Below are 24,810 nucleotides of genomic sequence, written 5' to 3'. Positions count from 1 at the left end.
TTTTGACAGGCAGAGTGGACAGTGAGAGAGAGAGAGACAGAGAGAAAGGTCTTCCTTTTGCCGTTGGTTCACCCTCCAATGGCTGCTGCAGCCGGCGCATCGAGCTGATCCGAAGCCAGGAGCCAGGCACTTCTCCTGGTCTCCTATGCGGGTGCAGGGCCCAAGCACTTGGGCCATCCTCCACTGCACTCCCAGGCCACAGCAGAGAGCTGGCCTAGAAGAGGGGCAACCGGGACAGAATCCGGCGCCCCGACCGAGACTAGAACCCTGTGTGTCGGCGCCGCAGGCAGAGGATTAGCCTATTGAGCCGCGGCGCCGGCCTCCACTTTATTTTGCTAGAGGATAGTTTTGTGTGGTCCTTAAGGATTCAGCTTCTGACATGGGCTTTGGCGGAGGTTGGTGGGGGTATACAGCAGCAGGTCTAAATCAGAGTGGGGGTGTTCCATCATTCTGGGCTTCACAAGGTCAACTCCTGACTCTCTTGCTGTGATTTACCCAACTGATGTCATAATGTAGCTTCACATACAGCTTCGGAACCACGTAGGCGTAGAAGACACTCGCCTCGAAATGTCCCCAATGACTGTAGCCTCCACCATGTTTCAGGTGGCCCGCTTCCTTGTGACCCGTCCCCAGGCAAGCATCAAACAGCCTGTGCAGTGAGTCGGCCGCCTGTGGCCGTGGTCCCTTTGGCTCCTGTTGTTCCTTCTTTGTCATTTTGCAAGTGAGGACCTGAGAGCGAGATTTTTAGAAAAGCAGGCATTTAGGAATAAGTGGGAACCCCGGAAATCAGAGTGCACCCCCTGAGGGTTTGTTGTCAACTCTTTGTTATTACTGTTTAGTGCCTTTTCTGAAATCTATAAACTCTGTCTGAAATCTGCCTGGTTACTTAGTGGCCAGCTAATGATTGACAGAAATCTCCTTAAATGCGTTGAAGCAGGTGATGTGCCCAGCCTTTGCTGAGGGCTCTGTGTGTCGCCTTCAGCACTCAGCCAGGCCTTCCCTTTGTGCTTGCCTGCAATCTCCATGGCTGCTGGGGGTGAGAGCGGAGAGCTGTCCCAGGTCTTTTCTGAGCGTGTGCACAGTCCACGCATGCAGTGTGGCCCTCTGGATCTCCATTCCAGGAAAATGCCGGATTTTCAAAGCTCTCTGTGAAAGCCTCCTTCTCCAGCTTTCTCTTTCTTTTTGGTCAGTCTGTTTGCCTAGCGTGTTATCCTTGCCTCTTACTGTTTTTGACAAATACTCCTGTATAAAAGGCTGTTTGTGCTGGGTGAGCTGTTGGTTGTATCAAATAAAGACAGCTGGCAAGTGTGATCTTACAGGGCATCACCCGACAGGTCACCTAATGCTAGTTCTCTGGGGATGGGGATTTCAAAGGAAGAGGAAGGTGGTAGGGACAGGACAGTTTAAAGCACTGCAGAGCTCACCGTTCCTACTGAGATTCAACTGTTTTTCTTGAATAAGCTCTCTCCTATTTCTTTTTCTTTTTTTAAAGATTGATTTATTTATTTGTCTATTTGAAGGGCAGCTAGAGGGAGAGACAAAGAGAGGTCTTCTGTCTGTTGGTTCACTCCCCAAATGGCTGCAATGGCCAGATCTGGGCGAGTCCAAAACCAGGAGCTTTATTTGGGTCTCCCACATGGGACCAGGGGCCCAAGCACTTGTGCTATCCTCCACTGCTTTCCCAGGTGCACATTAGCAGGGAGCTGGATTGGAAGTGGAGCAGCTGGGATTTGAACCTGCATTCATACGGGATGTCGGCACAGCAGTCTGGGATTTTAGCTGGCTGTGCCACAATGCCGGCCCCTCTTTCATTTTTGTAAGTCCTTGATTAATCTCTGTGGATTTGAAAAAGTTGATTCTGGTGATTTTTTTTTTTTTTTTTTTTTGATAATGTTCTTATTGCTTTTATGGTGGAGAAGATTTTTAGAGGCCCTTACTCTACCTTTTCCCATTTCCATTGATGTCATTTCTGTCTTTTTTTTTTTTTTTTTTTTGACAGATAGAGATAGACAAAGATAGACAGAAAGGTCTTCCTTACGTTGGTTTACCACCTAAATGGCCGCTACGGCTGGCGCTGTGCTGATCCAAAGCCAGGAGCCAGGTGCTTCCTCCTGGTCTCCCATGTGGGTACAGGGGCCCAAGCACTTGGGCCATCCTCCACTGCCTTCCCAGGCCACAGCAGAGAGCTGGACTAGAAGAAGAGTAACCGGAACTAGAACCCGGCACCCATATGGGATGCCAGCGCCGCAGGCGGAGGATTAACCAAGTGACCACGGCACCGGCCCCTCGTTTCTGTCTTATTTGGTACATTACTGCAGTCCAAACCTTCCCAAATCTCTGCTACTACTCCTCAATACTAGCTCTTTCCCGAAACTTCACTGTGCAGCAACTAAAGAGTTAATACCTGACCATTCTGACTGGTCCGTGCTTGTGTTGTGTGGTGGATAAATATGCCATATGGGTTTGTGTATGCTGTGTGTATATGTACAGAGACATGTGCATATACATGTACATGTATGTATGATATTTCATCTAGCATTACACACGCAAAACACTCCACACAATAAAAGAGAGACTTTAAAGGGAGTTTTAAACAGCTTTGGAGGTGTGTGTTTGTGCTGTCCATATATACATGTACACAAAGAGCCTTTGTTTAAACCCCTTCTCCCTTTTTGTCCCCCTACCCCCATGACTTGTGACTCCATCAACTCTTACCTCCAGTCATTGTTCGTCCCTTTTTATCATTATTTCTGTTCCCCCTCTCAGTAGGCTCCTCTGAAATGCACTCACGTTCTTCTGCGTTCACTCAGAGCTGCTCGCCGTCTGTGCTTTCATACGTCTTGTGTGGCATTTTCACCTTACATCGGCTTTGTCTCAGGATTCTCCACAATAACCGTCCAGGGTTTAGTGCTCCGCTCGGTGAGCTGAGTTAATCTTGGGTGATCTCCCTGGAACGGACTTTGCGGGGAGGATTTTGGGGTTTTGCTGTAGCTGGAGCAGAGCGGAAGCCCGTCTGTGCGCACACTGAGTTGAGGTGGTCTGCGCCTCTCTCCTTTAGTCTGGGAGGGCGTTGCTGAACCGCGTTTCCTGAGACACTGACCCTTTGTCTTTTTCTTGCTTTTCGTACGGTAGCTCTGTTGCCTGCCAGAGGAACGTGTATGAAGATTTCACTGAATCCTCTCTTAGTCTGCGTGGGGAAGGGGAGAGAGCGCCTCCCTCAGGGTCGGAACTCGTCCTCAGTTCTGTCTTTCTCCGTCAGAGGAGGCTGTGCTGAGCCTCCCAGCTTTGCTTACGATGGCTTCTGCCCAAGGATGCCTGATGTGTGATCAGCCTCAGAGCTTGGAAAGGCTTCTGATTTCATGGTGCAGAGACCGCTGTGTCACTTCTCTTGGAGCCTGGCCCTTCCACCCTCCCATTTTTGACTTCTCCATTTAAGTTGTCTCAAGCCCGGAGCTACCTCGTATTATTTCACGTTGGAACCATGGCTTAGCACTTCCGACGGTTACTCTTGGGACTGTAGGGGTTGTTTGTGGTCATTTTCTGTTTTCAGGAACAGAAGGTGACTGGTGGTGGTGGAAGGAGGTTGTGCAGCTGTCAGCTGACTTGCTCCCCCATGCTAGTTACTCCTCTTCCTTTCCCGAGGTAGCAGGCAGATGGGGTTGTCACCACCACAGGTTGGCTAAGTCACCTTTTCCTCCGAAGCTCTGCATCAGAGAGGAGCAGGTGCCTTCCCTGGGCCTTCTCCTTCTGTCTGCACCCTGTGGGCCAGGGGTGTCGCGGCTGCTCTACTCAGTGACGTGTCGTGTCTCTCGCCACTATGAGCCAGCAGGAAAGCCATGCCTCACCAAAGGTTCCATGGCTTCAACTCTTGGGCAGTGAGGCTACCACTTTGCCCCAAAGCCCAGACCTTCCCTCTCTGGCCACACAGCTGTGATTCCTGAGGTCTTCACTCTCCTTCGTTGTTGCCTTGACTGGCTATATTCACACTGAACTATCTAAGTGGAATTTGAGGTAATTTTTTTTAATGTTTATGTGAAAGGGAGAGACAGAGAGAGAGAGAAAGCTTCCATCTTCTGGTTCACTCCCCAAATGCCTACAACAGCCAGGGCTAGGCCAGGCTAAAGCCAGGAACCAGGAACTCTGTCCGGGTTTCCATGTGGGTAACAGCAACTCAAGTGCTTGAACCATCATTTGCTTTCCCAGTGCCTTAACAGGAAGCTGGGTCAGAGGCGGAGTGGCTGGGGCTTGAACCAGCACTCTGATGCTGGATGAGGGCATCACAAGCTCTGTCCCTAAGCTACGTTTGCCCCAGTCGCTGTCAGTTCCAGCCTCAGGAGCAGGTTCGTTTTGCTGTCTGCCAGGATCATCATAAACATAGCTCTCGCAGCTGGGCCACCTTAAACCCCTGGCTCCGCGGCTGGCATCATGACGCAGCAGGTGAAGCTGTGGCCTGCGAAGCCGGCAGCCATATGGGCACCAGTTTGAGCCCTTGCTGCACTGCTTCCCATCCGGCTCCCTGCTAATTCACCTTGGAAAGCAGCAGGGTATGGCCCAAGCCCTTGGGCCCCTGCACCCTGTGGGAGACCTGGATGAGGCTCCTGGCTTCAGACCAGCCATGGGGGTCCTTTGGGGAGTGAACTAGCAGATGGAAGCTCTTTCTTTTTCTTTCCCTCTCTAACTCTGCCTTTCAAATAAATAAATAAATCTTAAAAAAATAAACCTTGGTTCCTTGCCTTTTCTGAGAAGGCCGCCACGTTAATGTTGGGCAAGGCTGTTCATGAAGGCCTTTGAGGCATCTTAGCAAGCAAGGGCAAACTTCCATAACATCAGTATGATCTCTGAAATGTGGCTGCATATTAGCACTGGTTTCCGGTTCTGGCTGTGGTGCTGGGAGTCGGTGGCCAGCACGATGCCTGTGGTGTGAGCAGTGTGAACGGTGTGAACAGTGGTTGCTACCAGGAGCTCGTCTACAAGCTACCGCCTCAACTCAGGGTGATGGCCAGGTTCCTGGAAATGGGAAGATAACTTGAGAAAGACGTTTCTGCTGATCCAGGTCGGTTTCAGAAGCCCTTCAGAGCAAAGGAGCGCCAATAAGCTGCTTGTAAACAGTGCCCAGAGCCGTATTTGGGAAGAGGGAAATCAATGTCTTCTAGGTCACTCTGTCCCCACTGGTGCCCCCAGACTGTGCCAAGGCCAGTGAGGCCTTGTTGGTCGTACTGGGGAAGCGAATCCCCAGTCACTGTAGTGTTTCTGTAGTGTGGAAATGTGTCTAAGTTTCCTGCAACTGATTGAACATTGAAGTTTCAGAAATTTAGATTGCTGTGTGACTCTTGGCTCTAAAGGTTCTAATTAAAGTGCGACTTGGCAGTCTTTTAAAAGGAGCCGCTGACTCAGGGACTGCCATTGGCAAAGGAGGTGTTTTAGAGTAAGCACTGCGCATTCGCAGTCCTCCCTGTCCCTCGTCACACTGAGAGTCCCTGGGCTCCCTCCCCACCTATCTGCTCCTTTTGCACCAGCTAGCTGTCCGTGGCCTCCTGAAGCACTTGAATTCATCTTGGTTTACTGTTCACACATTCATCAGTTTCCATGGTTATAACAAAATACCCAAAGCCGAGTATGTATGAAAAAAAGAGGCTTATTTTAGCTCATAGGAGCATCCAAGATCAGGCGGTCCCACTGGTTCGGTGTCTGATAAAAGACTGAGGGCAGATCATGTCCTGGAGGGAGTGTGCGCGAGGGAGGAGAGGGGAGATCACGAGGTGGGAGGGGCTGCTGGAGCCAGGGGAGGACCAGCCTTACCCTTTCAACGACGACTTGCTGTGCAGCTAACTTGGGGGTCCCTCAGTGGCAGTGCCCCCAGTGACCTTCCACAGCTCCCACACTGGGGAACTCGGAAACCGTATCCAGATCACAGCCCTTCGCTTGCATCTGAGCCATTCCCTTAGAGCCTTCTTCCCTTTGACTGATCCATGTGTCTCTTTAGTTTTTCCAGCTCTAATTGAGTCCCAGAAGCCCCCTCATCACGTGTATAACTAGTATACCCTGATTTCATCACCCTAATACTGTTTTGTTTTTAATGATCTGTAGGAAACCCAGGATGAGTCAGCTGTGTTATGGTTGGATGAAATTCAAGGTGGAATCTGGCAGTCCAACAAAGACACCCAGGAAGCACAGAGGTGTACGTACCAGTTGTATTCCTGTTTTGGTGGCAGTGGGTATGGCAAGGTGCTCTGTATTTCGAGTTATAGAGCTTGGCCAGGGCAGTGAGTGTTGGGGTGGCTGGAGGGAACCGTTGTGAGTAGGTGTAGTTGAGGGAATTGGTGTGTGGATTCAATGCTTTCTAAACTGTTCTATTAACAATTCTCTTCTGGGATAGTTGCCTTGGGAATCTTTGCCATTAATGAGGCAGTTGAAAATGGTGATGTTGGCAAAACACTAAGTGCCCTTCGTTCCCCTGATGTGGGCTTGTACGGAGTCATCCCTGAGTGTGGCGAGACTTACCAGAGTGACCTTGCTGAAGCCAAGAAGAAAAAACTAGCCGCAGGTGAGTGATGGTAGAATGAAACAAAACCAAGCACTTCAGGATGGAAGGGGACGGATGTGGAGGAAATGGACAGCTGTAGGGAAGGAGGCGTCAGTGAGGAAGGACAGACTGAGGCCCACGTTAGAGTGTGTGTGTCTCCCTGCCACATCCCAGCTGCTGTGTTCACCAGGGTGCGGAAGGAGCAAACTCCCTGACTGTTCATCTTTTACAAGGTGTCAGCAGCTCTGATCATCTAGCCGACAGGCAGTTAGCAGTAACTTATCTGCTAAAAAAAGACCCTTCCAGGACCCTTTCTTCTTCTTTATTTTTAAAAGATTTATTGAAAGATCTTCCATCTGCTGGTTCACTCCCCAAATGGCCCCAATGACCAAGGCTGGGCCAGGCCAAAGCCAGGAGCTTTATCTGGGTCTCCCACATGGATGCAGGGCCCCAAGGACTTGGGCCATCTTCTGCTGCTTTCCCAGGAATATTAGCAGGGAGCTGGATTGAAAGAGGAGCAGCTGGGACTTGAACCGGCGCCCATAGGAGATGCCGGCACTGCAGCGGCGGCTTTACCCACTACACCACTACCCACTACTACCCACTACCCCGGCCCTTTGTTCTTACTTGGAGAGGCCAAGTGCTTGCAGATCTTGGGTCAGAACAGTTTCTGACATGCAGGACTTAGACGCAGGCTTTGGTCGGCAAGGACCAAGTTAGTCCTGGGTAATTCCGTAAGGGACTTCACAGGTATCTTTTCTTCCTGCCATCACACTCGGCCATCAAGGCTCCTGCTTTTGGGAGGGTCTGCGTTGTAAACTTGGCCAGGAGAGCCTGCAGGTTCAGGTGCAGATGCGTGGGGAGTGCGGTTCTGGATTCTTCTATCTTCCCTTTGTTTTCTGCCAGGAGATAACAGCAGCAAGTGGGTGAAGCACTGGGTGAAAGGCGGCTATTACTATTACCACAACCTGGAGACCCAGCAAGGAGGATGGGACGAGCCCCCGGATTTCGTGCAGAATTCTAGGCAGCTCTCTCGGGAGGAGATCCAGGTGGGTCACTCTTCTTACACAAGAAGCAGCTGAGAGAAAGTGGTTGGTTGGTTGGTTGGTTTTTAAATGTTTATTCATTTTGACTTTTTATTTGAAAGTCAGAGAGGTCTTCCACCTGCTGGTTCATACCTTACATGCTCACAACAGCTGGAACTGGGCCAGGCCAAAGCCAAGACCCTGGAACCCCATCTGGGTGTCCAACATGGGAGGCAGGGCCAACATCTGCTGCCTCCCAAGATGTGTGTTAGCAGGAAGCTGGTTCGGAAGCGGAGATGGGACTTGATCCCCAGCACTCTGATATAGGATGTGGGCATCCAAAGCCAAGGTTAACCCTCTGTACCACAACGCCTGCTCCAAAAAAGTGTTTGAGAGCTAATATTAGTAAAGAGCGCTAGGGCCTGTGAGTGAAGAGCCCTAGACTAAAATTTAGGGTATGTGATGAACTATCTAGCAGTAATCCTCTTCAATGTTTGGGGGGAGTGACTGAGGCCTAAATTAGTAAAGCGTCTGAATGGTAGCATTGTGTGGTTGGTAAAGAAAACCTGCATGATCCGGATCTCTCCCTTCCGGTCGTTCTGTCTGTGAGGACGGCAGGTGCAGAACTGAGTAGTGAGAATAAGGCAGAGACGTAGATGCTCTACTAACACAGTGAAGGAAATGTCAAGGGGAAATCTGATTTTGTTTTAGAGGAAGATGGCGTAGACAGTGTGTTAAGACTCTTGGGAACAGGATGGGCAGTGCTGAGGAGAGGCACCAAGGCCTGGAGATCACCGGCTAATCAAAGGGAAGTGAAGGGCGCTGTTGGCCAGCTCGGGGCAGGTGCAGGGGAAGTGAAGGGTGCTGTTGGCCAGCTCGGGGCAGGTGCAGGGGACAGGAGGCAGAGGGGCCTTGGGTGCTGTGCTCAGGAAGCTGGGCTCCATCCCCTGGCAGAGCGATTTTTAACTTTTGTTGGCTAGGTACCCCTCTGAGAATCTTGCTGACCTCCAGAGAGACACCCGTGCTTAGGCAGTGTTTTGCACGTAGACCTAAGAATTGAGAGAGGAGTGACGTCGCCTCAGTTTGAGCATGTGATCTGACCTCCTGCCTTCGCCCCAGAATTAGTGGCTTTCAAGTGTGGCTCCTGCCACTCTCCACTCTCTGAGAATTTCCACTGACGACTCCATCAGTTCCTCCCTGCACAAAAGTCTCTGCTTTCCTAAGCTCCCTGGTGGGCCACCTGATCCCATCCTTGGCAGTGTTTTGCAGATCTTATGCTTTCCCTCGTCTCTAGTTTTCAGTTCCTCCTCTGCCACCCGCATCAGTGTTGTTAGAACACGTGTACACAAACCTCCTGGAGACCCTGTTAGAATGGAGACGGGGGTCTGTGGTCTAGGGTGGCACCTGAGAACCTGCATTTCTGTCAAGCCCCCAGGTGATGCTCCTGCTGCCGGCTCCCTGGTCTTTTAAATAAGACAGAAAACAGAAAGCCCTTGCTCTGTCCTTGCGCAGTTCCTTGGAAGTTAGTTTGCCCGTCGCTGGTTCGTTCTCCGTTGCCCTCTGCTTCCCAGCCCCCAGTGAGATGTTTCCTATCCCGCTGTGACTTCAGTGAAGCTCTTGCTTTGGATTCACCAGCGGCCTTTTACCTGCTGACTTGGTCAGGTGGCCATCTATCTGACCCCGAGGTGGCCATCGTATCTGACCCCTCTGCGTGCCTTCCCCGCACCCTCACTTCCTGGGCTTCTCCAGTGCAGCTCTGGCTCTCCCTTTTCTGAAGGCTCCCCGCTCCCCCTCCTGTGTCTTCGTTTCTCCACCTCTGCTTGAGCGATGCCAGGATTCTCACCTGTGGCAGCCCCGGATGGCAGCCCTGTTCCTCACCACCAGGTCTGCCTCTGCATTGGCCATCTAGAGGTCAGCAGAGCCCTCAAACACAGAGTGTGTTGGGGGGAGGCTGACCTAGTGTAAACGGCTAATGCTAGAGTTGACACTGCAGGGCTGCTGTCTGTGTTGCTTTCCCTAAGGTCTCACCCAGCTGCTTCTGCTCGCAGCCCCGAGCCACCCCCCCAGCTCAGGTCGTCTTCTAGGTGCACACGTCGCTGTCCAGAAACAAAGCTGAGCCTCCGACACAGAAGCTCATCACCGCGGCTGGCGGGAGGGCAGTAGATGCTCTCAGCACCCCCTCTCTCTGCGCCCCCTCTGAGCCCAAATGACTCTCACTGTGACCCCAGCGTTCTCGTTCACCCCCCTGCTGCCACTCTGCTAACATCGCTGGTTTTCGGAGGGGAAAAAAATCCTGGTCATTTTATTCCTTTGCTTGGGAATTTGCTGATTTTCCAGTACCTGGAGTCAGTCCAAACCCTGAAGACCATTTGTAGGCTCCCTGGGGCGAGGCTGTCAGCCGTCCCCTCTGTGGCATTCGCAGGAGCTTGGTCTCCGCTCTGTCACTCTGTATGCTTGTCGGCAGAGACCCACATCAGCCAGCACAGCGCCAAGCAGACTCAGTGTCTGATAGATGGGTGCAGAAATGAGATAAAGGAGGATCAAGTTTTTGTTGATGATTTTTTTTTTCTTTTTGATGTGAGAACAGCTGAAAAGCAGGCCCAACGTCTCCGTCCCCTTTGCTTAAAGATCTAGCAGCCGCTGTTGGTGGAACACTGTGGCTGTGTCTCTTCTCACCTGCGGACGCCTGCAATGCTTTTTGCAGAGTTCCATCTCCGGGGTGACTGCTGCGTATAACCGAGAACAGCTGTGGCTGGCCAACGAGGGCCTGATCACCAAGCTGCAGGCCTGCTGCCGCGGGTACCTGGTTCGACAAGAATTCCAGTCCAGGATGAACTTCCTGAAGAAGCAAATCCCTGCCATCACCTGCATTCAGGTATTTCAGAGCCCGTCACACAGGCAGCAAGGGGGCTTCTAGAGCAGGCCGAATAAACTGGCGTCTCTCACCTCGCAGTGTCCGAGTGTGGTTTTTTCTTCTTTTTGACTTCTGACCTCATTGTCTTGTCTCTTGACGAGTACCTGCTGCTTTACTAACGCTGCCATCAGGCTGTGCTCTCTGGAGCTTGGTCCTTGGGCTCCTCTTCCCGTCTTCTGTGACTGTGCCCTTGTGTAAGATTTGAACCCTGAGAGACAACGAGAGGTTCGCTAGTGCACTGTCCCGGAACGAATGCTGAGTTGGGGATTAGGGCTGCGGTGCCCCCAGAGTGGGGACTCTAACTGTTTCCTCCTCTGTGCACTGGGGATCTGCTCTTAGCTTGCCTGGAGTGGTGCATGGCGGTGCTGAGGACAGGGGAGTGAGAGTCAGCCCTTGTGTTCCGGTGGAGGGACAATCCCTGCCCTCATTCCCCCGGCCCTGCTGGGCACGGTCCTGGGTAAAGCCCCATCGTGAAATTTGCACTGGGCTAACACAGAAGAGCCTGGATGAGGTTTTGTTTCGACTTTGGCTGATCCTTGGGAAATGTCTGACGGTTGCAGTCGCAGTGGAGGGGGTACAAGCAGAAGAAGGCGTACCAGGACCGGCTGGCCTACCTACGCTCCCACGGAGATGAAGTTGTGAAGGTACGGCCACCGAGCAGGCTTCCCGGCGTGGGGACCAAGGCTGACGTGCGGCGTGCAGGGCCCTGCTGACTCCTAGGTTCTCTTTCTGCAGATCCAGTCCCTGGCACGGATGCACCAAGCCAGAAAGCGCTATAGAGATCGCCTCCAGTATTTCCGAGACCATGTAAGTACCCACCCGGGGCTGTCAGTTTGGCTGTATTTCTGGTGGGCAGATGAGCAAAGGAATTTCTCTGTTTTGGTCCTGTAGATCGATGACATCATCAAAATCCAGGCTTTCATCCGGGCAAACAAAGCTCGTGACGACTACAAGACTCTCAGTGAGTAACTAGCTCAGCAGCGAGGAGCTGAGGCGTGGTTGACCACCACCAGCTTGTGGGTATTCTCGGTGGATCTCTTGTTGTCCCGAAGGCAAGGCCTAGGCGGGCAGGTGCTGCTTGTGAGTGAAGCCCCTTTGCTGACGCCTGGCTTGTGTCTCATTGCTAGCTGTGTTGACAGCATGACCAAGCAGGCCGTCCTTGATGGCTGTCTTAACACATCTTAGAAGTGAACAGAACATTGGGTGTGAAGAGAGCTACTTTTTTCAAGACAGTGCTGATACGAGGATCTTGAGAAAGTTCATGGAAATGTGTAGTACGAAAAAAACTCATAGATTTCAAAACTTTTTTCACCAAAATAAATTCATCTCTGCATCTCATTTTCCATGAACTTTTTAAAGTGCCCTTGTCTTTCCTGAGACTCAGAAGTTTTTCTGGCAACTCTGTTCTTTGTCTGATGCGTGTTTTCTTTCTGTCAGTCAACGCCGAGGACCCTCCCATGATCGTGGTCCGAAAATTTGTGCACTTGCTGGACCAGAGTGACCAGGATTTCCAGGAGGAGCTCGACCTCATGAAGCTGCGAGAAGAGGTGATCACCCTCATTCGCTCCAACCAGCAGCTGGAGAATGACCTCAACCTCATGGACATCAAAATCGGGCTGCTGGTGAAGAACAAAATCACGCTGCAGGTACGGCCCGGCGCCGGGGGCCCGGAGCTGCCCCCGCTCTGTCACCCCTGCCACAGGGAGGCTGTGGTTCACTTGCTTCTCAGCTCATGCCATAAATTATTATTTTTTAGTTATAGAAGAAATAAAACAATTTTACAAAATTTTAGGCAGAGAAAAGAAGATGAGAATTCTCCCCTAATTCCAGCATCTAACAAGCATCTTGTGTGTGTATGCTTTTTTTAAGATTTATTTATTTATTTGAAAGGCAGAATGTGTTTTTTTTGGTGTGGTGTTTTGTTGTTGTTGTTGTTTTTTTTTTTTTTTTTTTTAATTTTTTTTGACAGGTGGAGTGGACAGTGAGAGAGAGAGAGACAGAGAGAAAGGTCTAACTTTGCCGTTGGTTCACCCTCCAATGGCTGCTGCGGCCGGCGCACCGCGCTGACCCGAAGGCAGGAGCCAGGTGCTTCTCCTGGTCTCCCTTGGGGTGCAGGGCCCAAGGACTTGGGCCATCCTCCACTGCACTCCCGGGCCCCAGCAGAGAGCTGGCCTGGAAGAGGGGCAGCCGGGACAGAATCCGGCGCCCTGACCGGGACTAGAACCTGGTGTGCCGGCGCCGCAAGGCGGAGGATTATCCTATTGAGCCGTGGCGCCGGCTTTTTTTTTTTTTTTTTTTTAGATTTATTTATTTATTTGAAAGTCAGAGTTACACAGAGAGAGGAGAGGCAGAGAGAGAGAGAGAGGTCTTCCATCCGATGGTTCACTCCCCAATTGGCCTCGACGACCAGAGCTGCACCGATCCGAAGTCAGGAGCCAGGAGCCTCCTCCGGGTCTCCCACAGGAGTGCAGGGGTCCAAGGACTTGGGTCATCTTCCACTGCTTTCCCAGGCCATAGCAGGGAGCTGGATCAGAAGTGGAGCAGCCAGGACTCGAACCACCACCCATACATCCGTTGGCGCTTCAGTCCAGGGTGTTAACCTGCTGTGCCACAGCCTCGGCCCCTGAAAGGCAGTTATAAGGCAGAGGCCGAGGCAGAGAGAGAGAACTCTTCCATCCACTGGTTCACTCCCTACACGGCTACCACGGCCAGAGCTGGGTCGATCCGAACCCAGGAGCCAAGAACCTCGTCCGGGTCTCCCACAGGAGTGCAGGGGCCCAAGGACTTGGGCCATCGTCCACTGCTTTCCCAGGCCATAGCACAGAGCTGGATTGGAAGTGGAGCAGCCAGGACTCAAACCACCGCCCATACAGGATGCCAGCCCTGCAGGCAGCGGCTTTACCTCTTACACTACAGCGCCAGCCCCAGTAAACTGTTTTTACTTCATATTATAGGATGCAACTCTTATATATAGTCACAAATCTAATAATTTTTTATTTGATAGAGAGACAGAGCCAGGGAGAGCACTCTCATTTGCTGATTCACTCCCCCAAAAGCCCACAACAGCCAGGCCCGAAACCAGGAGCCAAGAACTCAATCTGGGTGTCCCATATGGTGGTAGAAACCCAGTTACCTGAGTCACCACCACTGCCTCCCAGGGTTTGTGTTGGTGGGAAGCTGAAGTCAGGAGTCAGAGCCAAACATCAGACCCAGGCAACCCAGTGTGAAATGCAGGTGTCTTAACCACGCCCCATAAATGTTATTTTAAATTTTTAAATTTATTTTAGAGTTTTTACCTGGGGCTGAAGTCCATCCAGGGCTCCCATGTGACAGGATAAACCCAGTGACTTGAGCCATCACCACTGCCTCCCAAGATGTCCATTACCAGGGCACAGAATCCATGCACTCTGATGTGGGGTGCGTGGGGCCCACTGAGTGTCTCAACCACTAGGCTGAATGCTTGCCCCCCAAATACTGTTTTTAATGGCAGCATAATAATCTGTTAGATTGCTACTTTTCCTTCCTGCAATTTGACTTTTAGATTGTTTTCTGAGTTTTCATTGGAAATAAAATCGCAGTTGATAGCTCCACGTATTTATTGTAGTTAAGACAGAGACCCAGAAGTTGGTGTCCTGAGTCAGTGGACGTGTTTGTGGCTCAAGGTCTTCATGGGAAGATTGAGGCGGGGATGAGCTGGATTGTTGTGACGGAAGCAGGCCAGAACGCAGCAGCCGGGAGCTGTTTAGCGAGACCCTGCCAGTGCAGTGGGCCTCCGCAGACGCCGGCAGGCCTCTCCACGGTGCTCAGGGCTCCATCTCTGACAGTGTTCTGATCTTTGTGTTGGGTTTCACTTCCAGGATGTGGTTTCCCACAGTAAAAAACTTACCAAAAAAAATAAGGAGCAGTTGTCTGACATGATGATGATAAATAAGCAGAAGGGAGGCCTCAAGGCTTTGAGCAAGGAGAAGAGAGAGAAGCTGGAAGCTTATCAACACCTGTTTTATTTATTGCAGGTAAGTGGCTCCTGGACTTGGTATTGTTAAACTTAATTTACTTTTCCCCAAGGAAACCTAACTGATCTCTCTAGCAATATTTCTGATACCCACTGAGGGGTATGTGAAGGGCTGCCTTATTTTCTTCATGGGTGTTCTGACCGTTCAAGTTAAAAAATGTATATATTTTTACCAGTTTCATGGTACAGTTATGCCTTGCTTAGTGAGAAGAGCATGATCTGAGAAGTGTGTTGCTAGGCAGTTTCATCATTATGCAAACACAGAGTGTGCTCACACAAAGCTAGATACAAGGCAGTCACTCAGAGAGGCCTTTTTTTTTAAAGTGTTATTTATTTATTTGAAAGGCAAAGTGACAAAAAATCTTCCTTCTACCGGTATCCTCCCCAAATGGCCACAGTAGCCAGGACTGGGCAGGGCTGGGCTGAACGCAGGAGCCAGGAACTCCACCTGGGTCTCCCACATGGGTGCAGGGGCCCAAGGACTGGGGCCATCACCCACTGCCTTCCCAGGTGCATTAGGAGAATCTGGATTGGAAGCAGAACAGCTGGAGCTAGAACCAGCACTCTGATACCAGATGCTAGTGCTGCAAGTAGCAGCTTAACGCACTATGCCACAACGCTAGCCCCTCAGTGTGGCCTCTTGATGTGAATTCGAGAACGCGTGAAGCTACTGCCCCTTTCATGGCATCCTGTCGCACCATAAGCTTACGATCAGCCACCAGGAAGGAGTACACTACTGCAACGGGAAGAGGTCTGCCGTGAATACAGACAGTAACACAGTTGTTCATGGTCACCATTGAGTGTCCCATCCTGCACATGATCGTATGTGCTGTACTTTCATGGGACTGCATTGAAGTGGGTGGTCTTATGCCGACAGCACCGGTAACATGTGAGTCGTCTATTGTGCTGTGACCTTTCCACGGCTGTGCCGCCACCAGGCAGTGGGACGTCCTCAGCTCTGTCTTAATCTCACCGGCACACCACTGTGTAGATAGACTGAAATGTGATTATGCGGCACACGCGTACGGCAGTCACTCACCCCTGGGTTTTATTGCAGACCAACCCCACCTACCTGGCCAAGCTGATCTTTCAGATGCCCCAGAATAAGTCCACCAAGTTCATGGACTCTGTGATCTTCACACTCTACAACTACGCGTCCAACCAGCGGGAGGAGTACCTGCTCCTGCGGCTCTTTAAGACGGCTCTCCAGGAGGAAATCAAGTAGGAGCAGATTTCCGCAGGGGGCGGGGCGGGGTGTGGCGCAGGCCCTCCTGTGCCTCTCCTTGATGTCAGTAAATCCGTGAGGGAGACTCTGAAGAAGCATCCACTCTTAAAATTACCGATTCAAAGTGTTGCTGCTTCTGAAGTAGAGGTAGAATCAAAGATTTGCCGGATTGACCTTGGGAAGGTTGCCTGTTAAGGTATTGTGGCAGACTCAGCTGATTGAGACGTGCGGGTTCTGCGTGTGTGTTTAATAGAGGGCCTGAGCGTGACTCCGTGGAGAGAGTGTGGCTGCAGGAAGGCCCTCCGAGTGCCGGGAAGTGTTTCTGGAGAGGCTCTGTCAGGAGCCAGGCTCTCTGAGCTCATGGATCCCCTATTAACTTACACAAAATTTATATTTGCTGTTTTATAGGTCGAAGGTGGATCAGATTCAAGAGATTGTGACCGGAAACCCTACGGTTATTAAGATGGTTGTAAGCTTCAACCGTGGTGCCCGGGGCCAGAATGCCCTGAGACAGATCTTGGCCCCTGTTGTAAAGGAAATTATGGATGACAAATCCCTCAACATCAAAACAGACCCGGTGGATATTTACAAATCTTGGGTTAACCAGATGGAGTCTCAGACAGGGGAGGCAAGGTATGGTAACCATAACGCTTTTCCTTTCACGGTTTTCTTATTTTTATTCTTTTTTGTTTTTTTAAGTGAAAATCACCACCAACTAATAATCGCTCCAGTAGTTTCCGTAGAAAACTGTTCTTTAAAATTGTTGGCCCGGGCTGGTGCCGCAGCTCACTTGGCTAATCCTCCACCTGCAGTGCCGGCACCCCGGGTTCTAGTCCCGCTTGGGGCACTGGTTGTGTGTCGTTGCTCCTCTTCCAGTCCAGCTCTCTGCTGTGGCCTGGGAAGGCAGTGGAGGATAGCACTTGGGCCCTGCACCCACATGGGAGACCAGGAGGAAGCACCTGGCTCCTGGCTTCGGGTCAGCGGAGCGCTGGCCGTAGCGGCCATTTGGGGAGTGAACCAACGGCAAAGGAAGACCTTTCTCTCTCTGTCTCTCTCTCTCACTGTCTAACTCTGCCTGTCAAAAAAAAAAAAAAAAAAGTTGTTGGCCAGTAATGAATGCATTTCCTTAGCCAACACTTGCTGTTACTGTGTGCCGGGCCCTGTGTTAGTGACACGTGCAGTGTTGCAGTCAGTGGGGGCGCATCCAGGGATGAACGGCAGGCATGCTGCCTGCCCTCTTAATAGGTTAGCAGGTGGGAAACAGCAAACAGGCGCATAAAAATAAACCATAATTACGGACTGAGGGGAGCTTTATGTAGGGTATTGCAGAGTGCAGGAGGGAGCTGATGTGGGTAGGGTGCTTAGGGGAGAGCCTGTGTGAAGCCTGAATGGTGAGGTGGGGCTGGCCCTGCTCGCTGATCACTGGGTGCTGAGTGCTCTAAGGTGGAGAATTGAGGACGTGCAAAGACCCTGCCATGACCAGAGATGGTCATACAGCTCGAGTGATATCACCGTGTTCCTTCAGTCTGGGGTGAACGGCCTGCTGCCCTGCAATCCTGACAGTTGGACCAACAAAGTTAGTAAGTTACAGGAGCTCGCTGTGCTAGGCCATGGTTCAACCACCAAGATTAACATCAGAAGCAAAGGTGTGGCTGTTTGTGAGGCTGGGATAATTGTGTTCAGAGAGCCTCAGCGTTTCTGGTTTTCTTCTGTGTGGGCGAGGAACAGAGAGGTGAGCTTGGTGAGCAGTGTTTTTTCCCTGGGAAGTTGGGTTAGCTCATGCTTGCAGCCCTCTGGAGTTTAGGAGTGGCTGTCCACGCCATCGCCATCCAAAGCTTAGTTTGCAGAGCTGTGCAGAGCGCCGTCTGTGTTGCTGGCGCGCAGTTTGGTTCAGTGATGTTTTCTCTGTGGCAAGGCTTTCTCAGAGGAGGCGACACGTTGACTTACGTTCTGACCCAGTCTCCTTATCGTGTCTTTGACTGGTCTTTATTATTTTTTTAAAGATTTATTTATTTGAAAGTCAGAGTTACACAGAGAGAGGAGAAGCAGAGAGAGAGAGGTCTTCCATCCGACGTTTCACTCCCCAATTGGCCTCCAATGGCCGGAACTGCGCCGATCCAAAGCCAGGAGCCAGGAGTTTCTTCTGGGTCTCCCATGTGGGTGCAGGGGCCCAAGGACTTGGGCCATCTTCCACTGCTTTCCCAGGCCATAGCAGAGAGCTGGATTGGAAGAGTTGCAGCCGAGACTAGAACCGGCACCCATATGGGATGCCAGCACTTCAGGCCAGGGCATTAACCCACTGAGCCACAGCGCCAGCCCCTGACTGGTCTTTAGACTGACAGTGGCCCACACGTTGAATAGTGCTGCTCTGCTGTACCCTGGGGAGAGAGCAGAACATTCTGCTCACTTCTAGAAAGGACTTATCCCCCGTAAGGAATCATTTGGCATCCAATTTGGTTCCCAGAACTCTGTAAGCTTGTCACCAGGAGTCACGTCATCGGTGGACGTGATAAAACAGTTTTTGGTCTGCACACGTCTGACCTACCTCCTGAATGTGGTCAGCCCACGGTGATACTCATCTGGCAGCTTTTACCTGCAGCCCAGGGCATCCCTAGACAATAGCAGTGTGGGTGCTGGCTCACGGCCACTACATTATTTCTTTTGAAGGCCCAGGAGTCTGTTTTTAGACCAGAATTCCATGGGACATTTCAGGGTGTTTTTTCTTGGGAATGCCTATAAGAAACTGGTGTCTTCTTTTCCTTTTTGTAAAATGGAGATGAATTTTAATAACTAGACAAATTATGTTTATTTATTTATTTGAGAGGCAGAGAGAGAGAACGAGAGCAAGCCAGCTCCCATCTGCTGGTTCACTCTGCGTGTGCCCGCAGCAGTCTGAGGCCAGGCCTTGCCGCCAGGATCTGAGAACTCCATCCAAGTCGCCCACGTGGGTGGCAGGGACATACCCGCTTGAGCCATCACCACCAACTCAGGGCGTGCAGTAGCAGGAAGTGGAGTGAGGAGCTGAAGTTGAGGATTGAACCTAGGTACCTGCTGAGGCACACAGGCTTCTCAGCTGCCAGACCTAGCATCCTCTGCGCACTTCAGTCCCTCTGGGTGTCGCTGACGGGGGCGTGGCAGTGTGCTGGGAGCCTGTAAGCACATGGTGTCAGGTGCTGGACCAGCCGCCTTTACCTCGCACATCACACACATGGAATCTCAAAAAATTTAATATTCTAGTCTCTGACTACAGCCGTTCCTGTCATTCCTTTTGCTTGTTAGGACTTTTTTAAATGTTATACACATAATGTCAATGTAAATTTTAGTGATACAATAGGTGTGTAGCACACAACTTATAAATAATAAAATACACGATACTCGACTACAGGTTTCATAGCGCCAGTTGTTTGTCATGGAGTGTTTTCATTGATGTTTGCTGGATTCATGGATTCGTAGTCTACCTGAGGTTATGATTCTGCCGCACCGTGACAAATGGAGCTGTCTCCCTGTCTGCTTGTTCCCGTCTCCGAGGGGCAGCTCCACAAGCCTCTCCAGCGCGGGTGACTTTCAAACCACAGAACTTTGTTCTCACAGTTCTGCAGGTGGACACCCGCAGTCATCCTGGGCTGAAACGAGGGTCCAGCCGGGCCCTCCCCGCTCCCAGATCTCCTGCCTCTGCTCTCTGGTGAGGCTGCCGAGGTTGGGTTCAGGCCCACCTGGCTCATCCGAGATGATTCCCCACTGGAGTCTCAGACGCTCCGTCTCCACGCCTCAGTTCACTTCGTCTCCCTCTCTGTGTTCTCCTGACGCAGCCCAGGCCCTGTGTCCTGTCTGTCCTCGCGCCGGTTCCTTCTGACCAGCTCTGTCCCTCTCCCTGAGAGAAGCCATCAGTGCCCTGCTGCGCTTCCTGCCCGCGATGGGCTCTTCCTTACCCGTATCCAAAGCGTTGCCAAGCCCCATTGTGACTGCTTGATGTCTGCCTGGTCTCCTCTTGTGGTTCCACTGCTACAGCTTTCTTCATGCCCATATCATTTCTGAGGGTTTTTTTTTAATAATTAAAAAAAATTGTAATGATTTCTGAGGCAGAGATACAGAGAACTCCCGTGTGTTGGTTCATTCTGCAAATGCCTGCAGTGGCTGGATTTGGGCTGGACAAAGCTGTGAGCCAGGAACTCAGTGGTGCACTCCTGTGTGAGCGGCAGGAACCCGACTACTGCTGCTGCCCAGGGTCTGCACTGGCAGGAAGCTGACTCCTGGGGCCGGAGCTGGGAATCAGACCGGGCACTCCTGTGTGGGATGCAGACATCTTTATGTATCTTTCTAAGATTTGTTTATTTGTTTAGAAATTCAGAGCTAGGGAGAGGAAAGTATCTTCCATTTGCTGGTCCTCTCCCCAGATGAGCACAATGGCCAAAGCTGGGCCAAGCCAAAGCCAAGAGCTTCATCTGTCTCTCACGTGGATGTCAAGGGCCCAAACACTTGGGCCATCTTTTGCTGCTTTCCCAGGCACACTAGTAAGGTGCTGGGTTGGAAGTGGAGCAGCCGGGACACAAACCGGCACACAAATGGGATGGTGGCATTGCAGGCGGCAGCTTTACCAACCACGCCACAGAACAGACATCTTAACTGTGACGCTAAATTCCTCTTCTGCCATCCCTTTCCATCATTTTTTAAAATTTTTCTGATTTATTTTAATTTTATTTGAAAAGTAGAGAGAGAGACTCCCATGCCCTGGTTCACTCCCTAAATGCATGCAATAGCCAGGGCTGAGGCAGGCCCAAGCCAGGGGTCCAGATTCAGTCCAGGTCTCCCACAGGGGAGTACTCGAGCCCCCTCCGCTGCCTCCCACGATGCACAGTAGCAGGAAGCTGAATGGGAAGCAGAGGAGCTGGGGCTTAAGCCAGGCGCTCCCGTGTGGGATGCACATGTCTGCAGTGACAGCCACACGCCGCACCAGCACCCTGCACCCAGTCTTGACCAGCTGAGGCACAAGTCTCCTGCCTGTCTCATCTCAGACTGTCCGTCTGTAATTCAGAGCAAGCGTCCTGAAAACACAGCTCTCTTGCGATGGCCCCGCGGGCTTGTAGGAAAAGCCAGACTTGTTAGGGTCTTAGGACCTTCCATGGCTCGGTCCCGGTTTGCTTTTCCACTCCGGCTTCTCTCCTCGCTTTCCTTTCTTTGCCCTCCAGGGGACGCTGTCTCTCCGTTTCCTGAGTTTGGACGTCCCTTCCTTTTGGGACGCTTCCTTCCTTCCCCAGTCTGAGTACAAGCCCTCCCTGTTGTCCTGCAGCGCTGGTGCCAGCTGCTTGCTGACAGCACAGTGTGTTTATTATCTGTGTGTCTCTCCCATCAGACAGTAAGAGAAGATACTGCACCCTACTCGTCTTTTATTTCCCAGAGCCTACTACAGTGCCTGGGCACATCACTCGAGGCACCCAGTTCCCACTCTGGTGCTGATTTGAGTCCTGCTGCTCCAGGGAAAGCAGCAGAAGGTGGCCCAAGTGCTTGAGCCCCTGCCACGCTCATGGGAGACCAGCTGCAGTTCCAGGCTCCTGGCTTTGACCTCGCCCAAACCTGGCTGTTGTGGCCATTCAGGGAGTGCACCAGTGGTGGAAGATATTTTTCTCTCTCTCTTTCCCTCCCTCTCTGCTACGCTGCCTTTCAAATAAATAAATCTTTAAAAAAAAAAAAGTCTAACTTCAGATTCTAGCCTGCCCCACTCCCAGGTCTGTGAGCGTGGGCCTAGCTCCCCGGTCTCTCCGGGTGTTTCTGTGTGAGAGATGCGATCCCGCCTGCTGTTCTGCTGTTCTGACACAGCGGGGACTCTCTGTCTTCCCAGCAAACTGCCCTATGACGTGACTCCCGAGCAGGCTCTGGCTCACGAAGAAGTCAAGACCCGGCTCGACAACTCCATCAGGAACATGCGGGCCGTGACCGACAAGTTCCTGTCGGCTATCATCAGCTCCGTGGACAAAATCCCGTGAGTGCCAGCGGCTGGTGTGACCCCAGGGGCAGCCGGGCATCAGCGCCCTCTTCTGCCTCTCACTGGTTTCTGTCCATCTCACAGCTACGGGATGCGCTTCATTGCCAAGGTGCTGAAGGACTCGCTGCATGAGAAGTTCCCGGATGCTGGTGAGGATGAACTGCTGAAGGTGAGAACATGAAAGCCGGCAGGTTCCCGCACCCCCACCCCCACCCCCCCACTGCCCCCGGCCGAGTAGCCCTTTGATGAAAAGCTATGAAGCTAGGCCTGACCCTGGACCGTTAGTAAGTGCCTGAGTGTGGGTTCTGACAGTAGCTCACCGTTGACTGGGAGCTTTTAAAGGAGTTGTTCCTACGCAATGTGAATGGCACACACACAAGTGGAGGAAGAGGGATTTTTCCTGCCTTGAGTTAAATTCCTGTCTTTTCGCTGAAGAGCTGCTCCCTCTGCTGGTGGCCAGGTGAATAGCGGCGGGCACACCTTTCTGCTGAGGCTGTTGCTGGTAGCTCTTTCTCAGCTGTGCTCCTCTCTCTCTCTTTTTAATCTGAACGCTTTTTTCTTCTCTCTCCTAGTTCTGTGCTTTCCTACAGTGAGGCCTCGGTTCTAGACTTTCTGTTCGTTCAGGTGAATTCATTTTATTTTTTCTGAATGAAGCTCCAGGGGAGATGCTGTGACTGTCCTTGAGTCTTTCTGCGGGAGAGATGTGTGTTGCGTGGACCCCAGGCATGAGCTGGGCCTTTGGGAGCCACAGCATGGGGGGGATGGGCTGCCGGGCGGGTTGCACTGTGTCCATCAGGCTGTGGTGCTGCAGGGTGTGTGTCAGTAGGGTGGAAGGAATGAGTTTCCTGGGGAGCACGGCGCTGATGTGTGAACAAAGGGTGCCCTGAAGCCTTGGAGGGCACACTGTAAGTCTGTCTCGCCTTCTGAAGCTGCCCTTGCGTGAATTACCTGTTCCCATCCCCCCCTTCCCTTCTCCCACCTGACAGAGGGATAGCTGGTGGTTTTAGTTCCAAGCCGTAGGAGGAAGTATGTGTGCATGCATGCATGTTGTATGTGCATATTTTTATTTGTTTTCTTCCTCACAGGACTGCATTTTCTGTTTTTGTTGTGGTGGTTGTGGGTGTTAGCAAAGTAGTTTGTGGCTTGCTCAGTGGTATAGTTTTTAATACCCACCTTTCTGCTTGCCCTCTTCCCAGATTATCGGTAACTTGCTTTACTATCGGTACATGAACCCGGCCATCGTCGCTCCTGATGCCTTTGACATCATTGACCTGTCGGCAGGGGGCCAGCTCACCACAGACCAGCGCCGAAATCTGGGCTCCATTGCCAAGATGCTCCAGCACGCGGCTTCCAATAAGATGTTTCTGGGAGATAATGCCCACTTAAGCATCATTAACGAGTACCTTTCGCAGTCCTACCAGAAATTCAGGTAAGGGGAAACGTGCGTTGTGTGGGCGTTTTCCCTTAGAGGGGGAAGACGAGGCGAAATCCCACCCAGCGTTTGTGGACGACACAGTGTGGGAGGCAGAGCTCACGGGCACAGGGCTCTTGTGTGGCAGGAGGTGGCGCGTCCACACGGCAGAGGGTTTTCCTGTGCAGTTGGACTCTACACCAAAGCAGTGACTACACATTAGGCACCTGTTACTTTGCAACCAGAGAGAGCGTTGGAGATGTATTCGTTAACAATTAGTGTTGCAATCTATGCCTCAGAGCACTACCTTGGAGATAAATGGCCCAGATATCTGAGAACAGTTGAATGATTCTTGTGAGTGGAACTACACCTAGGTGAAGAGAAGTTTCTAGAACCTGTGTCCCAAAGCTGTCTACACGAGCAGCCATTTGTCTGGAATGGGTGCCCTCACTGGCTTCTGTTTCATTCCCGGGATGCGGGGCTGGTGGGCCGTCCTCTGGCCTGCAGCTCCTGCGTCTCAGTGTGGGGGCTGCCTCCTGTGCTCGATTGCAGACGATTCTTCCAAACTGCTTGTGACGTCCCGGAGCTTCAAGATAAATTTAATGTGGATGAGTACTCTGACTTAGTAACTCTCACCAAACCGGTTATCTACATTTCCATTGGTGAGATCATCAACACCCACACTGTGAGTATCTTTAATTATTTAATCTCTCTGCTCTGTGCTTCATTACCTTTCCTGGCTGCTGCCTGCCACCTCTGGTGGCCAGGCATCTCACCCAGCCATGATCTTGGTGGCACCTGTTGTCTTTCTTCCTTTGCTCATTGTCACTACTGAGTTCCTGCAAGTTATCCCCAGGGCTGCTAGTTCAAGGTCAAGTTTTCTGGGCCCCACCCCCAGCTCCCTGACTCAGGATCCCCCAGAGTCTCCCTTGTGAGCGCTGATCTACAGACTTAAAAACCTGTTTTTCCCCTTTTTACTTTAGCCCTTTGTGTTGTTTTCTAACAGGATCTGGAATAGTAACTTCCTCCGCGTAGCCTTGGAGAGGTGTTTCCCCTGGAAGCTGTTCCTTTGGGTTTTTAAAATGATGTGCTCCCGTCCCAGTGAGGGGTGGAGAGCAGGGAGCGAGGCATACTTGGAGTGGAATTTCCGATGCCCAGCTCTGAGGACACTGCCTGGGCCCGTGGCTCCTTGGAGGCTTTGTGAGGGCCCCTGAGTAAGGCAGCATTGCCCTGGTGTGCCCTCTGAGTTAAAACTGCACGCCGGGAGTGATAGCGACGTCTCAGTATGCGTCACACGAACTGGTGGTAGCAGGGCACAGGGCACACAGACGACTTTGGGCATTTTGTTTTTTAAGATTGGGTTTCTTTATTTGAAAGGGCAGGGTTTCAGAGACCTTCCGTCCATTGCTTCACTTCCCAAATGGCCGCGACAGCTGGGGCTGGGCCAGTCCAAAGCCAAGAGCCAGGAACTCCATCCGAGTCTCCCACATACTTGGCAGAGGTCCCAGTCCTTGGACCACCTCCACTGCTTCTCCAGCCACATTAGCGTTGGCTGGAGCAGCCAAGATGGGATGCTGGCGTCGCGGGCTGCGGCTTCACCGCAGCACTGGGCCCAGCGTGGGGCACTGAAGCCTGAGGGTCTACTCCACTCCGCTCCGTCTGAATGCCATATGGCCACGAGGCTGAGAGAGTGCCAGTATTTCCTCTCCTGTGTCGTAAC

The 24,810-nt window shown here is 51.7% G+C and overlaps 1 protein-coding gene across 1 annotated transcript in view; it reads left to right on the top strand.

The window, feature by feature from the left end:
* The window catches only part of IQGAP1 (IQ motif containing GTPase activating protein 1), a 108,454-nt gene that overhangs the window by 66,476 nt on the left and 17,168 nt on the right, over window positions 1-24,810 (top strand). The window contains exons 16-30 of the mRNA XM_062206288.1: window positions 6,088-6,178; window positions 6,377-6,544; window positions 7,430-7,572; window positions 10,253-10,423; window positions 11,023-11,106; window positions 11,198-11,269; window positions 11,354-11,423; window positions 11,900-12,108; window positions 14,320-14,475; window positions 15,532-15,695; window positions 16,108-16,332; window positions 21,536-21,676; window positions 21,764-21,848; window positions 22,876-23,108; window positions 23,643-23,775. Of these exons, the coding sequence (XP_062062272.1) occupies window positions 6,088-6,178; window positions 6,377-6,544; window positions 7,430-7,572; window positions 10,253-10,423; window positions 11,023-11,106; window positions 11,198-11,269; window positions 11,354-11,423; window positions 11,900-12,108; window positions 14,320-14,475; window positions 15,532-15,695; window positions 16,108-16,332; window positions 21,536-21,676; window positions 21,764-21,848; window positions 22,876-23,108; window positions 23,643-23,775 (2,145 nt within the window). The remainder of the gene's footprint in view (window positions 1-6,087; window positions 6,179-6,376; window positions 6,545-7,429; window positions 7,573-10,252; window positions 10,424-11,022; window positions 11,107-11,197; window positions 11,270-11,353; window positions 11,424-11,899; window positions 12,109-14,319; window positions 14,476-15,531; window positions 15,696-16,107; window positions 16,333-21,535; window positions 21,677-21,763; window positions 21,849-22,875; window positions 23,109-23,642; window positions 23,776-24,810) is intronic.

This window comes from Lepus europaeus, chromosome 11 (assembly GCF_033115175.1).
Source record: "Lepus europaeus isolate LE1 chromosome 11, mLepTim1.pri, whole genome shotgun sequence".
Classification (NCBI taxonomy): Eukaryota; Metazoa; Chordata; class Mammalia; order Lagomorpha; family Leporidae; genus Lepus; species Lepus europaeus.
Note: the sequence above shows the minus strand (reverse complement) of the source record. Positions and strands in the feature narration are given on the sequence as shown.